The 18,233-nt window shown below is 41.3% G+C and overlaps 1 protein-coding gene across 1 annotated transcript in view; it reads left to right on the top strand.

The window, feature by feature from the left end:
- HTRA1 (HtrA serine peptidase 1) overlaps positions 1-18,233 on the top strand; it is a 45,025-nt gene that overhangs the window by 17,893 nt on the left and 8,899 nt on the right. The window contains exons 2-3 of the mRNA XM_079976725.1: positions 4,483-4,582; positions 4,922-5,126. Coding sequence (XP_079832851.1) covers positions 4,483-4,582; positions 4,922-5,126 — 305 coding nt within the window. The remainder of the gene's footprint in view (positions 1-4,482; positions 4,583-4,921; positions 5,127-18,233) is intronic.

Genomic DNA, 18,233 nt, shown 5'->3' with positions numbered 1-18,233 from the left:
TTCCTGCCATGATTCTAGACTGACAAAGAGCAAGGATGGGGACTGGGAGAATGGTGTGCAACAGAAACATCTTTTCCCATGCTGAGAGACACTCTGAGGAAAGCACTGTCCCCTGAGAAAATAGTTTGAAAAATTGTGAGGTTCTTTCATTTGTTTTCAGCGAGGAACTTGAGAATGTGTTTCTTAACTGCTCACAGAGTTCCATTATGAAAGTCCTAGCAATCTGTGTATGTAGAAGGCAAGATGTTTTCCATTAGATCAGTTTCTCTCCCCCACAACATCTGTTGCAAAATTGTGTTATACAACTCAAATGGTTTGCGCAAGAATAACGTAAGATACACAAGAAAAGCCCTTCTGGATCTAACCAAAGGTACATCTAGCCCCAGCATCCTGTTTCTAACAGTGGATAGCCAGATGCTTCTCAGGTAGCTTGGAAGCAAGGCATGAAAGCAGCAATCCTGTCCATTCCACCCCAAGATACAATGCTCCACACCTTTATGTAATATTCATGGTTGTAGCTGTTGATAGGCCTGTCTGCAAATTTGTCTCTTAGACAACTCTTAAACATCTTACCATTTTTATCTTCTGGAAGAGAATTCCATAAGTTAAGCATGTGTTGTTTGAAGAAGTCTTTTTTTATCCTTTACTGAATATACAGTGGTACCTCAGGTTACATACGCTCCAGGTTACATATGCTTCAGGTTACAGACTCCACTAACCCAGAAATAGTACCTTGGGCTAAGAACTTTGCTTCAGAATGAGAACAGAATTGCAGCAGCAGCAGGAGGCCCCATTAGCTAAAGTGGTGCTTCAGGTTAAGGGCAGTTTCAGGTTAAGTATGCACCTCTGGAACGAATTAAGTACTTAACCTGAGGTACCACTTGTACTGCTAATCGGTTTCACTAGATAACCCTGAGATGTAGTATTAAGACAGATGGAGGGCAAAACCCCTTTTTCCAACCACTTTATCCACAGGTAGATACAATTTTATAAATCTTTTATTACCAGTTGAATTAGCCTTTTCTCTGAGGAAAGATACTCCAAATCCTGATCTTACTGGTTGCCCTCTTCTCCAGCTTTATGGTATGCACTTTGAGGTGGGTTCAGTAGAACTGTACAGAGTATTCTAATGTGGCATTATTATGTATATTAGCTGTCTTGTTTTCACCTCTGTCCTAATAATCTCTAACATGGAACTTGCCTTTTTCACAGTCAATGCATACTCAGAGTTGACAAGTTATTAAGCTGTTCAACATGACCAAGAGCTCTTTCCTGGACAGTCCCCATCAATTCAGACCCTTAAACCTATAGAAGAAGCTAAATGATTTGCATCTTTGTGGTTCATTTTACACATCTCTTCAATCTCCAGTAATCCCTGTACATATTTGTTATCAAGCAGTCCAACTTGTCTTGGTTTTTTGTTTTGCTTCTTATTATGCGTTTGAGCCCCACGTTGGGCAAAGCATACCTGCATTGCAGGGATTGGACTAGGTGACCCTTGTGCTCGAATTTGAATTTGGACTTGGAGAAAAACAGACAGAAAGTTTAGGTTTGACTCTGCTGAAATGTAACATTGATGTGGCCACAAACTTTGTTCTTTAGGGATCCCTGCAAGTTATAGGCACACCCTAGATTCCAGTATGCTCCTTGTTTATATTTTGTAGGTATTGCAAAGGCACCATAAGTTTCACCATATGGGATAGACTCTGTAAAGAAGCTACCCTTTGAACCTCCTACTGTTTGGGAAAGCTGGTCGGGGGCTGCTGTCTTCATAGCATTATCATGCCTATATATCTAATTAACAAAATTTAAAGACAACTGGTTCAATTGTCATCTTTAAATTTACTTTGACCAGTATACAATGTGTGGATGAATTAATAGTTGAACTATTTAGTGTAGTGACTGCCCAGTCAGTGATTTACACTTATGTGACACTTCAGAGAGTTAAGTAAATGCTGGGAGATCTGGTTCCCCACCTGTCCTCCCCACCCCCGTCACTAAATGAATTATGAAATGATGGTTTGTCATTTCTAACCATAGCTAGGTATCTCTTGCCTGCTGTTACTTAGAAATCCCATGGTTTTTGTTCCGCTGCAGTTGCCGTTTCTTAAAGTAAGACAGGAAAGGAATTTTCATGGAGCACAGCAGTCAGCTCTGCCTCTCCTTCCAAGGAGAATGTTTACTCTGAAGAGCCATACATTCATGTTGCAAATAGATAAAAACTGGATAGATCTAAGAAAGGGATAATTGTTTATAGAACTCTCATCTTGTATGTTGTGCTAAAGTTTGTTTGCTGCAAAAAGACAGAAACACTATTTGATTATGAATAGTGTTTCTGTCTCTCCTTTTTTGCAGTAAATGTAACTTTAAAACAACATACAAGATGAGAGTTCTATAAACAGTTGTCAAAGCAATTGTATTTCCTTTAGGATGTGGTGGCTTAATTGTTCTGGTGCAGCATCACTGTTGCATGCCACCCCAATCTCCAAGCAGTACAGGATTCCAGGGGTTCCAGGTACTTACTCAGGGTTCAGTTTCTTTGGAATGAGGGACAGTGGAGACCATGGTGTCTTTATGATATCTGGTTTATTTATACATATATACAACCTGAACCTACAATGGTTAATGCTCACAGCTTTAACAACCCCAGAAGGTCTTGTTTCTCCCAGCCTTGGATTCAATCAGAAATCAAGCATGGCACTCACTCTCTGGCTTCTGTCTGCTTCTAGCAGCTTCCTTTGTCAGACTAACTACCCATACCAGGCCATTGCCTGGCTAATTCAACAATGGAATATACCATTAGGTTTTAACCCTTGCTAGATCCAAGAATTAGAAGGGATTCATACAGCCTAACCTACCCCACAACTCACAACAGTACTTTGATGAATTGAAGCCTGTAACTAGCGCTGACACCTTATACCTGTGTAGTCTTTTCTTAAAGTGTTTCATTGGGGGGGGGGGGTTTCAGTTTATGGGATTATGGCTCATGTCCCAGCTAGAAAAATTACTGTTGTTGGTTTTTGGATCAATAATTTAGGTCTAGGGAAAGTCTATTGCTAAATATTTTGGCAGGCTATTGTGGAAGTATTCCTAGAAATGAGACACATCTGTCAGTTACAGTGGTGCCCCGCAAGACGAACGCCTCGCAAGACGGAAAACCCGCTAGACAAAAGGGTTTTCCGTTTTGGAGGCGCTTCGCAAAACGAATTTCCCCATGGGCTTGCTTCGCAAGACGAAAATGTATTGCGAGTTCCTGCGGGGTTTTTTCCCTTTCGCCCCCCTTTCCCTAAGCCCTAATCTGATAAGCCACTTATCAGCTGATCCGCTAAAAGCCGCTAAACCGCTAATAGCGCTAATCTGCTAAGCTGTCAATGGGCTTGCTTCGCAAGACGAAAAAAACGCTATACGAAGAGCCTCACGGAACGGATTAATTTCGTCTTGCGAGGCACCACTGTATAAGTAAAACAGAGCAGAATCATGAAGAGTGGTGGCCAGAAGGATCTGGGCCATCAGTAGCAGCTGATGGGAGACAGGAAAGTTAATTGAATTGAGCTATAAAATGCAATTGTCAGGGCCCGTGGGAGGTCTGGCTAATGTGTGGTTTTATGTCCGGGTCCTGTAAATGTTGTTTTACTGAAGTGAACATAGAATGCTATTATGGGTCATTCCCATAATAACCACTCCCTAGAGGTGAGTGTACCTAACCCTGTTCCTAGCAGGACACCTGGCACAATGCAGATTTCTACCCAGAACTCTCATTTGTGCTGCAGTTTGCAGGCAGGTAGGAAACAGCAGCAGGTGGGAGTGCCACTGTTTCTTACTTTCTTCATACTCTGGACAAAGGAGAGAGGATGCTTAATCTCTTTCAAGCCCTCTGTGCATGCCAGAGTGACCAACGGAAGGGCTCATTGTTGTCACAAATAGACTGGCTAGTAAGCCAAACCAATGTTTGTTAACTCATGTAGCTAATTATACATAATTTTAGCAGTGTGTTAAATATATATTTTGATAGGAGAGGAGCCTCTGCTGAAACTGTGATGCTACTATATTAGATGATATAAGTAGTTCTTACCTGACATTTGTGAAAAGAGCACATAAGAGGTGAGATAAGTGGCACAGTTGTGCACGGCTCTGCTATGTAGGTGAGGATGTTTATGATATGGTGATATGTGAAAATGCCCTGCCTTGTGGCAGCCTCAGAGGTGTGGTGACTCATTTGATAAATATGGGGATGCTAAAACTGAGTAATCTTCTTTGTAATATAATGAGACCCAGTGCTTTTATTGGAGCAAGTTCCCCCCACCCTCACAATTTTATTAATTAAAAATAATCTCAACAACAGTCTTGTTGTGACCTCTTAGACTATTTTTTTAAAGAAATGTTTTTCATAGATATCAGCTCTGTTTTTAATATGAGTATTTTGCAACTCTTTATTGCTGACATTGATGAATTATGACAATTGTTTTATTTTTCATTCCTCAGGCCAGGAAGATCCGAATAGTTTGCGGCACAAATACAACTTTATTGCAGATGTGGTGGAGAAGATAGCACCGGCTGTGGTTCACATTGAATTGTTTCGCAAGTAAACAAGAAATCCAAGTTTTATTATTTAACTGGAGACTTTATGGGTTTTGTGTGCTGTTGTGAAAAACACTGATGCTATATTTTAATGTTGTTTATGAATATAACATTATGTGTAATGTATGAATAGTATAGCATACATTATTTTCTTAGTGACCAGCTTTTTTAAAAAAAGTTAATGCATTAATATATGTGTTGCGAAATTCCTTTATGTCTCATATTCTAAGGTATCATAAAACCAAATATATCATAATAGTGTGTAATGGTCATAGAAGCAGATTGTCTTTGCTATCTTCAGAAACTGCTTTGCTTCTTGATCTTGAAATTCCATGTCTTTTAGACTGCCTTTTTCAAAGAGGGAAGTTCCTGTTGCCAGTGGCTCAGGGTTTATTGTTTCCGAAGATGGCCTGATAGTTACAAATGCCCATGTGGTTACCAACAAGAACAGAGTGAAAGTGGAACTGAAGAATGGTGAAACACGTGAAGCTAAAATTAAAGATATTGACGAGAAAGCAGATATTGCACTAATAAAAATAGACACTACGGTAAGTCAATTATGAGCAAGGGATTATTTAAGCATCAGCTATTTGATTGATATTGCTATATTCTTACATGAAAAACTAGATTTATAGCAAACGATGGGCTTGTAAAAGAAGTATGAATATATTTACATGCCAAATATATAGTTGATTCAAGTTTAAATAAAACTTTCAACCATATCAAGATACTTAGGATGTCAGTATAGCAACAGATTCAATACATTTTGAGTTGTAGTCATTTTAAAATTCACCTCCTGTGAGAGTGATGCAGTATCAGTCATCAAAAGGGTCTAAAACTTTTTAGGGCTGCAAACTGGCAAAGTTGTTCAGCAAGACTAAAAAATAAAGTGCTGCATTTTTTAAAAATCCCCATTTCATGTGATTTTGCAAGCATGTAAGAGCAACTTAGCTATAGTATGAGGAGCTGATATAAATGCCAGAACCAGTTATTTGAATCATAGAATTGTAAAGTTGGAAGGGACCCTGAGGGTCATCTAGTCCAACCCCGCGCAATGCAGGAATCTCAGCAAGCAGTCCCCAACCAATGTGAACCCATTCTGGACCCTGATTAGCTTTGCAAGTGTGCAAGGAGATTTATTGCTGCACCATTACCTATTATTACCCATCTAGAAAGAGAGGCAATGATAGAAATACACACAGTTAACATTGATTCAGTATTGCCATGCACACATTGACATACAGTCACATGTTTCTACAGCCGTGCTTGGACCTGCTGCTTGTGTGCAAAGGCTGCACATGAGCAGAATAGGAATAAGCATGCTAAGCTCTGCCCCCATGTCACCATGGCTGCTGCCCACCGCAGGTTAGGGGGGCAAAGTCTGAAGCAGGGATAATAATAATAATAATAATAATAATAATAATAATAATAATAATAATTTATTTATACCCCGCCCACTCTGGGCTGCTTCCAACAAAATATTAAACTACAGTAGTCTGTTAAACATTAAAAGCTTCCCTAAACAGGGCTGCTGTCAGATGTCTTCTAAAAGTCTGGTAGTTGTTCTTCTCTTTGACATCTGGTGGGAGGGCGTTCCACAGGGCGGGTGCCACTACAGAGAAGGCCCTCTGCCTGGTTCCCTGTAACTTGGCTTCTCACAGTGAGGGAACCGCCAGAAGGCCATCGGAGCTGGAACTCCGTGTCCGGGCAGAACGATGGGGATGGAGACGCTCCTTCAGGTATACAGGACCGAGGTCGTTTAGGGCTTTAAAGGTCAGCACCAACACTTTGAATTGTGCTCAGAAACGTTCTGTGAGCCAAGGTAGATCTTTCAAGACCAGTGTTATGTTCTAAATAATGTACTGAGTCCTCACTCTACCTTCCAAGTTGCAGAGAGCAGACAAAGGGGCAAAGGTTAGTGAGCTCATCCCCACTCCTGCGAACATATGTGCAGCCCACCAGAAAAGGGCTCATGCATTTTCAATATCTACTTCCAAAGTCTGCTACCCTTTGACATGCAGTGCTCTGAATAAAGAATGCTGAGATGCTATCTAGGGCTGATGAGACGATGAGTGATGCAGTTCAACGACATGCGGTGGGCTGGCCTAATGCCACGGCTGGACCTTTTATTGTGTATGAATCTGAATATACTCCTACCACGCACTCTTCAAGCCCACATACAAAGAAGCGCTTCTAACGCACTGTCAGTATGGCTGGCAAATTATTTTTGCGGCGTCAAAATAGGCTGTTAATTCTGCATGGCTGCCTTCTTAACATGGGGTCACCCTGGGGCAAAAGGTACTTGCCTTTTCCAGGGCGATGCTTCCTCCCGTTCATGAGCGCTACAGAGTCCAGCTGGGAGCACAGGCTGTTACTGTGCAGATGTGCCCCAATTCAGTACTGTGGCCTTGGAAGGGGAAAGCACAATTAAGACATAACTCAAGTTCTTTGGAAAACATCTCCTGGCATGTGTTTGATTTCTGTCCGAAAACGTAGCAAGAATAATGTTTGTTTATGCCCTAGAGTGCACTCGGGTTTTCATGTGGTGAGCTTGCTTTGCCACTGTATTCATGCTATTTCAAAACCTCGCTTTAATGCACTGCAGGTGTGTGTGTGTTGTGTTATACAATTTGGCATATTTAAAGGGACAAATGCTGTTTCATTTTCCATTGCTAAGTGCTCTGGGAAAATTAAACCACACACAATACTTTATTCAGTATTTCAAACCCTATTGGGGCTATTGATCCAGCAGTCATTATCACGTGGCTCCATCCTACTGCCTGGATGCCTTTTTTTTTTTTTTTTTTTTTTACTGTGCTGCATAAATGTTTTACTTAAATATGCAAAGAGAACCTCATGGGGGGAAGCATAGCTTTGAAGTGATGTACAGAGTGTTTGGGATGCCATCTTTGCTCTTTTTATGTATAATTAAGGATTTTTATGCCTGTAGAACAGGCAGTGTCGGGGCATATATCTATGATAAAGAGCTGTACACATATTTAAAAATATTAGCTCATTTCAGATAGCCGTGATCAGCATAGGTAATGGGGATTATCCTCCCACAACTTTTTAGGGATCTGGAATGCTGATTCAGTGCAATTGAGAGTTAGCAGAAAGAGTGAAATAAATATTTTTTAGTTTACATTTCCCCAGAGGTTTGGGAAGGAGGAGTTAAGAACATGTTATATCTATATAGAGAATACAATGGGTGGATCTTCCTTAGTTTACAGTGGTGGATAATGTTGCAAATTGGAGTTTTGGCAAGGAATAACAGAGGAAGTAAGCAGATGGACATATACAGTAGCGGAGTTCAGCAATTTCCTTTTAAGCATTGTTTCCTGGATTATTTTATGTATTGTTTCTGGAAAGGGTGAAATGCTCCTGTGAAATGCTGTTCAGTTACAGTATTTTAGCTAATGCAAAGAGGCAGGGCAATCCAAAGGGGGCAGAGGAAGGAAAATCTGAAGCAGAGACTCTTCCAAAGCCAAAGCCCTACTAGATTTATTCTGTCAACCGCCCTGAGACCTCTGGGTATAGGGCGGTATATAAATTCAAATAATAATAATAATAATAATAATAATAATAATAATAATGATGATGATGATGATGGATTTAGCACTGGCAGAGCAGAAGGTGGAAGATCAGCATTTCTACCAACTTTCCATGCTTTTTTATTCTTATTTGTAAAAAAGCTTTGGTCCCAATGGAAAGAAAGGTAAGTTTATTGGCCTTAGGGACTGTGTACTCCCCAACCCCCTAATCCATGGGTAGGCAAACTAAGGCCCAGATCCGGTCCAATCGCCTTCTCAATCTGGCCCACAGACAGGTCTGGGAATCAGCGTGTTTTTACATGAGTAGAATGTGCCCTTTTATTTAAAATGCATCTCTGGGTTATTTGTGGGGCCTGCCTGGTGTTTTTACTTGAGTAGAATGTGTACTTTTATTTAAAATGCATTTGTGGGGCATAGGAATTCGTTCATTCCCCCCCCAAAAAATATAGTCTGGCCCCCCACAAGATCTGAGGGACCCCCTGTTGAAAAAGTTTGCTGACCCCTGCGCTAATCTGTGCCAAAACACATCCTCCAAAGCACCAGAGGAGGAGGGATAGCTGTGGAGGTTTCTGCAACTGCAACAAGGATGCTCCTTCCACAGAGAAGCAGATTCACAAAACCTTGTGGCCCCAGGACCTTAGGACTGCATGCTAGGAAGTTGTATGTAGTCGCATCACACATAACTAAAATCTACGTAGTTTCAAAACAAGTAATTTTATATGGCTTTCTGAGAACATTTCAGCTTCTCTGCATTACATGCAGCCTATTAAACTTCATTTTGTTCACTATATGCTGCATTCTTCAGTTAGTTTATTAGTTCAATTAGTTTATTCCTACTAAGGGGAATATGTTTAACAAAGATTCTTACTGGGGATGTTAGACAAGTGCTCTTCTAAGTATAAGCATTAGACAATTGACTAATGAGGTAAAAACTTACCTGCAGTCCCTTCCCTGCTATTTTGCCACTTACACTATCTATAAATAAATAAATAAATAAATGCTTAATTTGTATAGCACATGGGCTTATTTATCATTTAATTTGATAGTAATATTTAATGCATTTAAAAAGGATTGTTGACTGTATGATTCTTTTAACTGTATTTCTGAAGCAGAAGGGAATATTTCCTCCTTTGGCCAGATAATGCAAATATGAGTACTAAATTCTGTCATGGGATATGGAATGTCTGCGGTAAAAAAAAAGCACAAGGCGACTTACTCTAAAGATTCCACACCACTGACTTTTCTAAAACTGCTGTGTTCTTTCATTCCCAAGCATTTTCCTTTAAGTGATGGACTTCTGCCTTAGGACAGACTGCTTTTCTAAACAGGAAAAGAAATTAAATAAAGTATTGAGTTACAGGCACCAGTAGAATGAACTGGTTTGCACTCACTAACCCATTTTTCCACGGAAAAGAATTTAGCACAAATGAGAAACAGATCTGTTGGGATGTCCCCTTCAGTTTCCATAAGGTTGTGCTGACCAAATGGAGATATATAGTAATATGGGATAATTTGAAGACATATTGAAGAGTGAAGGTTCTTTATTAACTTTGTTCTCTAGGGAGGGAAGTAAAAATTTATTTCTGGAAAACTAACACAAGGGAAGCCCAAGAAAAGAAAGGGAGCTGTGAAAGTGAAACCATTAGTTGTCTTGTAGTGAGTTAGTCAACTGGTCCATCTAGCTTCAAATCATTTTTTGATTCTCTCTGACCAAATAAGTCAGTCTCTCTGTCTCTGTATGTCTCTCCGTCTGTCTGTCTGTCTGTCTGTCTGTCTGTCTGTCTGTCTGTCTCCCTCCCTCCCTCTCTCTCTCTCTCTCTCTCTCTCTCACACACACACACACACACACAAACCAAACACATATTCTAACAAGCAGTGCAAATAGGACTTAATGGAACTATAACCAAAGGGTTAATAAAGTTTTTCCGTTCCTTTAGCAAAAATAAACAGGACCAAAAAAAACAACAACCCCTATCATGAATGCGGGTCACATATTGTGATTACATGATGACTGGTTGAAAGCCAAAACAAATGGAACTGAACAGACCTCCCACATGGAAGTTTCCATAGAAGAAAGCATAGAGTTGGAGTGTTCACCTTAGAAGCCAATAAGTCCTCATAGATCACTCTTCCCCTTTCCTGAACAGTGAGTGGTTCTCCCTAGACATTTTATTAATCACTTGGGCAGCTTGACTATACAAAACACGGCAACTTGGACTTAGAAATGTTGCCTCTCTTAGCTCCAAAACAAGTTCCTGAACGTCTTACCAATTACCGTATTTTTCGCTCTATAACACGCACCCAACCATAACACTCATGTAGTTTTTAGAGGAGGAAAACAAGAAAAAAAATATTCTAAACGAAACAGTGGATGTATGATTTTTGTGGTTCATGCTGTGGCCACAGACATGTGATCTGACATTGAGTTTGGAGTAGTCCAATGCAAAAATCCTGAGGATCCATGTGGATCCATGCTTTGTAACCACGTTTTTGCACCACTGCGGCCCCAGGCAACATTGGGTGCGTGATTTTTTTGGTGCAAGATGTAGCCATGGACATGCTATGTGATCTGATGGTGAATTTGGGGTGACCCAGTGCAAAGATCCTGAGGATCCATGTGGATCCGTGCTTTGTAACCATGTTTTAAGTGGGGAGGGAAGGAAAAGCACTCAAGGGACAAGGAGCACGCGTGGGGTGTGTGGAGAAGGATGCTGCTAATAATGAAGAAGAGGGGTATAAGCGGAGAAGGCTCCTCTCCTCTCCCGCTTTGCTCCTTTAAAGCAAGCAGGCTCTGCTTTTCTCCCTCCTCCCCGCTTATCCCCGGCTTAGCGAGCTGAAAAACTTTGCTGCTATTTAGCGAGCTGAGTGGGGAGGAGAGAGGGACAGAGAGCCTGCTTGCTTTAAAGGAACCAACCGGACAGGAGCCGCTTACACTCATGTAAGCGGCTCCTCTCCTCTCCCGCTTTGCTCCTTTAAAGAAGCAGGCTCTCTGTCCCTCTCTCCCCCCCACTCAGCGGCTCTTCTCCCGCTTTGCTGTTTCAAAGCGAGCCACGGAGGAGGGAAGGAAGGGGAACCATGGATCCTCTGCTCACGACTGCAGCAGATCCCCCCCCCCGCCACCCGTAGGCATTCCCTCCATAACACGCACAGACATTTCCCCTTACTTTCTAGGAGGAAAAAAGTGAGTGTTATGGTGCAAAAAATACGGTAGTTGTCTGAATAACACAGTCCTGGTAATTGGGATGGATGCAGGAAATGCATCTCTTTCCTATTTAGAAATTGCCAGAAATGTGCAGAGCTCTAAAATTACTCTCAAGGGTCATAGAGAGGATACTGGTGGACACTGCTTATTTTTTACTTCTCTGATTTGAAGAAGAAATCCAACTGAGCAAACAATCATGTTCATTTCCAGTGCTTATGAAGTCTCTATTAGACCAGTGGTAGGGAATCTGTGGCATTCCAGATATTGCTGAACTAAAACTCCCATCGTATTTGTCTATTGGCCTTGCCAACTGATGAGAGTCAAAGACCAACATCATCATCCCTAGCTAACAGGGCCAGTGGTCAGGGATGATGGGAACTGTAGCCTCAAAACATCTGGAGGGCCGAGTTTGGCCATGCCTGATCTAGAGAGTCACAAGTTCCCCTTATCTGTTGTAGATGAAAATGCAGCTAACTAGATTGATACTGGGACAATAGGTGCATTCAGACTTAGTGATAAATTCTAGTTCATAAGTATGGGAATGAACCTGTGTGAGCATCAGGACTCATATACTTCCCTCTTCAGCACAGTTGCAAGATCAGAAGCAATGGTCCCATTTTTCACTAAGCACCATTTATGTTTGAACAAACTGTGCTTAACCTTAACTGTGGTTTACTGAAACAAATTAACTTTGTATTTATGAAGCTGGCTTGTTTCAATAACCATAGCTAACATTAACCACAGTTTAGGGTTTAAAACAGAAGTGAACATTTTGGTTCACTTCCTTGTAGTTTCATCAAAGGAGAGTGCATGAGTCCCACACTTGTCTAGGCTCATTCCCTTAATAACTATAGTTTCTTGTGATGTCTGAAAGCAACCATAAATCATATAATGTTTCTTACTAACTCAAAGTGTTCTGAACTAACCTTTGAAGTAAGGAGGCCTGGTTACTGAAAGGAGGATGGTTTGTCTATTAATTTGCAAAAATGATTGTGTGTGACATGATCTAGTGTCTGCTGCAATATGGTGTAGAATCAACCTTCCTCAACCTGTACCCTCCAGATATTTTGGTGTACAATTTCCATCTGCCAGAGTCAGTATGGCCAGAGATGAAAGGAGCTGTAGCCCAAAACATGTGGAGGACACCAGGTTGGTGGAGAATAGCGCAGATGCTTCTGTGCCAGGAGACCTAATTAGCTCCCTACCTGGCAGTCTTTTTTGCCATTTCACTGTTTGAGGTTTGCTTTTAGGGAGGTCTTAGTCTTCTGATGTGTTTTGAAAGTAGCTAGTGACTTTTGCCACAATTTACTAATAGAAAAATTACCATCTGAGCATGTGAAACAGCTTTTAGAGCCTTTTTTGTTTTTGTTTTAAAGAAATCTGCCTCCATTAGATCTCTTAAAACCACCAAGAGGTAAACTTATGAGAAGAAACATTTTGAGGTCCAGTTATACGTTTTAGGGTCAAGATCACTTCCACATGTTTTGTAAGAGGTACCTCTGAAACGCAACCAGTTTGTTTTCCAGAACTGTTGGCCATTAACATAAACACACACAGCTTGCTTTGCTGCTTTCCACACAGGCTGTGTACACAGAAAAATAGCCAAACCCCCCTCTGGCCACACAAATACAGTAACTGCAGTGCTACAGAGGGGAAGAGAAACCACATGAATGGATCAGACAAATAGAAGGGAAAGCAGTGGGTGAGAGAGAAATCAGGAGGGCAAAAGTTCGCCTTCACTTCCTACTGCTGAAGCAGGTAGGCCTCAAGCAGTGTTGGTGCCCTAGAATCAAGTTCATCACCTGGGTTGGGTTTGGTTGGGATCAGAGAAAGCCTGCAACTTGTTTTAGAGCACCAGGCCTCCAAAGACTCAAGGGTTGATTGTGGCAACAGTAATGAGGCAGACACTGATACTGGATTAAACTATTGTCACAACTTTTATTGTATACAACAACAACAACAAAAGTTACTAGGACTAGCTAAATTATTGGGGGTAGGGGCCTCAGTCGTGACTCTTTGCACCTGATGACTGGTCTGGCTGTCCATTCCTGCCCCTTAATTACCAAGACAGGAGTTTGACTAATATAATAAAGCATGCAATGAAAATCTAGTAATTACCCCACTAACTACTCAAAAAGCCACTCAAGGGAAGGCGAAGACCATGCACGTCTTTGTCCAATCGGCATGGTGTCCAAAAAATTGTTCCTGGCTCCCTTAGAGAGCGACCCTCAGATGACTGAGGTAACTGTACTGTAATTCAGTTGTGACCTGCCAGGTTTTGCTAAACTGCAACTCCCATCAGCCCCAGCAAGCATGGCCTATAGCAAATGGGAGTTCTAGTTCAACAATCTTTGGCAGGACAAAGGTCCCTCACACAGGCCTTAAATAAAGGAAAGCAACTCAACTCTTGGCCCTGCCTGACATTCACTTGTGTCACCTGTCTTTGGCTGCCACTAAATCTGCTTGACACATCTGCTTGTCTGTCTCTGAATTTTCTTCTTGCCCCATTTGCTTCACTAAAATGAAAAGGGATAATAAGTTGTGCATTTTCCCAGTTGTTCAGGAACAGCTGGTAGGTGTGATTTCTTACATGTGTCACCCTGACTTTCCAGTTTATTGAAAACAGGAATGTAAATCCTTGTATGAAATCCACTGCATCCTCTTCATAGCACTGGCTCAGTAAGATGGTTCCAGTTACAGAATTTTAAAAATTATACAGACTGTGTTAGGCATTAAATAGCTCCGCACATCACCGGAACACCGGACAAAGAATCCTAGTGATTTTGTGTGTGTGTGTGTGTGTGTGTGTGTGTGTACACACACACACTATATTTTTCCGTCTATAAGATGCCCCCATGTATAAGACAACCCTTAGTTTTGGGGACTCCAATGGGGGGAGATGGCCCCCGTGTATAAGACGCCCCCAAATTCTGGACATTATTTTTTAGCTGTGAAATAGAAATACCATATTTCCCAGGTCTCTACATCGCAAGGTGCCCATACGTCTGCTGTCTTTGTGAATTTGTCATCTTGCATGTGTGCATCACATTCCTCTTTTCCTCTTCACTACTGCCCTTTCATCTCCTTGAGATTTGCTTACCACTTTCATCCATAAATTTGTTCTCAATATCACATAATGGATTTGATATCCTGCTGATGCTGTGTTTCACCTCTTCTGCGTCTATTAAAAAATAATTGATACTTATTTCCCTTACACGTTTGAGGGTACAAATCAATGTTTTATTCGGTGAGTCATACTTTGGCAACACAGTGTAAAGTAATTTTACTTTTTTGTATAGGATTTCTTCACTGGTCTGATCTGTTAGACCGTGTGAATGCATTGCAGGCTTGTGAATATACTGACTTTGGAAAGTATATTGTTTTTCTTGGCATCTTTTAAAGGAATAAAATAAGCATTCCTGACTTAATATAGTAAGGGCTGTCTGAGTTTTGGCAGCACTTCTGCTAATAGATTGCTGCCATTTAGTTCAGGCATTTCCCAGGGTTGCCGCTGCTACATGTTTTGCAATTCACTGTCAGCTCAGTGTATGAATTATTCTTTTTGGGAGTGGGGGGGGGGGTTGAGGAATCAATACTATTATTTAAGAAAAATAAGATTTATAGAGTTCTGCTCTCTTGTATACTTGTTTATGAATTTTCTGTAAACTTTCAAGCTGTAAGGCAAATAAAAATTAAAGCCACGTTTAATTCCTCACTATAGACATCAGTCTTACTGCAATTATTTCAGGAGCGGACCCTATTTCAGTTTTCTCCATAAGCATCCACAGTAAAGTATTAACTTCTTACAACCAAACTGGCAACATTAATATGGGGGGGGGGGGAGTGCAGTGCTTTCCCGGCCCATGTTCCTGGGAGTTATTTGTGTTTCAGAGGAAGTCCCCATAGGCACCAAAAGGAATTGAAAGTTGCACCTACAGTGGTGCCCCGCAAGACGAATGCCTCGCAAGACGAAAAACTCGCTAGACGAAAGAGTTTTCCGTCTTTTCAGGTGCTTCGCAAGACGAATTTCCCTATGGGCTTGCTTCGCAAGGCGAAACGTCGGGCGAGTTCTTGCGAGTTTTTTCCCCCTTCCCCCCCTTTTCTAAGCCGCTAATAGCCGCTAATAGTGCTAATCCGCTAAGCCGCTAATAGCCGTGCTTCGCAAGACGAAAAAACCGCAAGACGAAGAGACTCGCGGAACGGGTTAATTTCGTCTTGCGAGGCACCACTGTACTTTGGCTTTTAAATTGTTGAAGATAGTTCCCATTCACAAATATACCTTACTTGATTCTGATCTCCACATGCAACCAAATGAAGTTGCAGAATCCCATTGTGATAAATAAACTGCATTTCTTCCTTGTACTTCCTGCAAGTAAAATAACTAGCACATAAGGGGAAAAGATTCTACCCCAGCATACTTCTTGCTGTGCTGGTTTTCTAATCAAAGTCAGTGATGTGGCAGACTTCTAAATTGGAGGCTGGGAGATTAGTACTAGATTTTAGAGTCTGCCTTTACCTATATTAGATTGAATTGGCTCCCTTTGAAGCTGATGTAAGTGAAATCTTGGCGCTGTGGTCTAAACCACTGAGCCTAGGGCTTGCCGATCAGAAGGTCGGTGGTTCGAATCCCTGCGACGGGGTGTGCTCCCGTTGTTCAGTCCCAGCTCCTGCCCACCTAGCAGTTTGAAAGCACGTCAAAGTACAAGTAGATAAATAGGTACTTCTCTGGCGGGAAGGTAAATTGCGTTTCCGTGTGCTGCTCTGGTTCGCCAGAAGCGGCTTAGTCAAGCTGTCTGCAGACAAACGCCGGCTCCCTCGGCCTATAGAGCGAGATGAGCACCACAACCCCAGAGTCGTCTGCAATTGGACCTAGTGGTCAGGGGTACCTTTACCTTTATTGCCTCACCACATTTCCAAATGCACTGTGGATGCCCCCATCACTATCCTGCTATGCAGCAAACATAAAATCCTGCACTTAATTGAGTGTTGCTGTCCAGGCTGCTGGAAATCTAACCTTGCAATTACTTCTCTTCCTCCGTGCCCACAAATGCTGGGTGCAAAGCTTTTGAGACTAACTATTTTAACATCAGCCTTGAGTTTCAGAATTTGAAATAATACGTGCTGGGTCTGTGTTTTATGAACATTACATGAGGCCACACGATAATAGGATGATTAAAGGAAGGAAGGAAGGAGGGGGCGCACAGAAAGGAGAGAAACAATGACTGTGGTTTGCTCTGGGCTACATAGTTAAGTCAGTGACTCAGCATGGGGAGGGAGGGCACTTGGAAAGATTTAAATCTAGGCATATCCAGGCTTCTTTCATTTACTCATTATATGCTGCTGGAAGGCATTTAATTACCTCCTCTGCTTTAATAACTCTTTGCTACCCTGTCCCTGAATATTGTAAAAAGATAAATTAAAAAGCAAATCATAATTGAAGCTTCCAAAATACTGGGCCTTCCCTGCAAAAAAATATTCTACTCCATATACAGGAGAGAGAGTAATACTGTTTTCAAAAATGTATGCATTGAACAGCTTTCCTGTTTCATTTAAGCAGTCGTGAGGCTGGGATCTATCTCTGTTGTACTCTATAAAACACCATGCACACCTGGTGGTCCTGCTTAAATTAATGGATTAAATAAATAACTTCAAATTAAGTTCCTTCTTTGAAATTGGTGTTTATCAGTTGTCAACAAACTGACTCATATTAGACTTTTAAAAGCACTGTGATATTTTGCCTTTTTTTTTAGCTTCAGTTCCCCTTCCTTTGTCATTCAGAATTTATAGTTGCTGTTAATTCTTTTTATGAGGTGGGAGCATTCCTTTGACATGTTTTACTGTAGATTGCTTTCTAAAATGCTAACCACTCTTTGAGTTGATCCAGCAAGCAAGAGACATTTATGACTTGCAATATGATTTCGGATACACAGCCTATGCTGGATTAGGACCTGCATTGGCAAAAGGATTCTGTTCAGATGGTTTCTGGTACAGGGATCAGGTATACAGAATTTGGCACTGAACCGGGAACCGTGTGTGCAGAACAAAATGTATTAAGTCATGTCTACCAATAGCTGCAGCAGTGATTACCTTTGCAAACCATTCCCCTTTCCCCACCTTTCCCAAACAAGTGGTAGCTGCTAGTCCTATTAATTGCTTAGGCAATTAGACATGAATGAAAAGTCCACTGCTGTGCATGCATAACTCTGGGTAGCACCTATATCACTCTAACACAACACAGAGTTTTTATCCTAATCTGAATTTTTTTGGCCCTTTTGGCCTTTTGGGTATTTTTTTTATCTATTCCCATTCTAAGAACCTTTACAAAGGTAAGGCTTAAATTACACCACTCTGTGCTGTTTATGCAAATATATTCCTGGTTATTGTTCATGGAAGAGGCACTTGTAATGCAAATGAGCATTTCCCCCCATGTAGCACTCCAGGTGTCACAATATTTGTGCTCTTTGACTTAACTTTAGAGTTCAACAGGATTTCCAAAAAAGAAAAAGGGAAGGCCGCCTTTACCTTACATAAATTGATGATGATTGCCATGTTGAGGAATAAGAGGAAACTGACAAATGAGCGTCTCACACATGTTCATTTGAGGATTTCTGCCTTAAAATGCCTTAAACAAAAGATACAGAACTTTGTCTCTTCTGGAAACTCTCTGTACATGACACATTCTGTGTTTTATAACATCTGCTGAGGAAGGGAGTTTTGCAGCTGATTTTGTTTTAACCCCAGAAAGAGAAGGCTAACTCTTTCCAGAAGGCATGTTGAATCCCACAGATGATCTTGAGCCAAGTCATACAGTACTTGACTTTGAACTAGTGTTTCACCAATATTGGCCCAGGCTTGAAGACTCAGCACAACTGCAAATAATTGCATTACTCACCAACTATTTA

Source organism: Podarcis cretensis, assembly GCF_951804945.1.
Source record: "Podarcis cretensis genome assembly, chromosome: 5".
Classification (NCBI taxonomy): domain Eukaryota; kingdom Metazoa; phylum Chordata; class Lepidosauria; order Squamata; family Lacertidae; genus Podarcis; species Podarcis cretensis.
The sequence above is the reverse complement of the archived record's forward strand: the minus strand, read 5'-3'. Positions and strand labels throughout refer to the sequence as shown.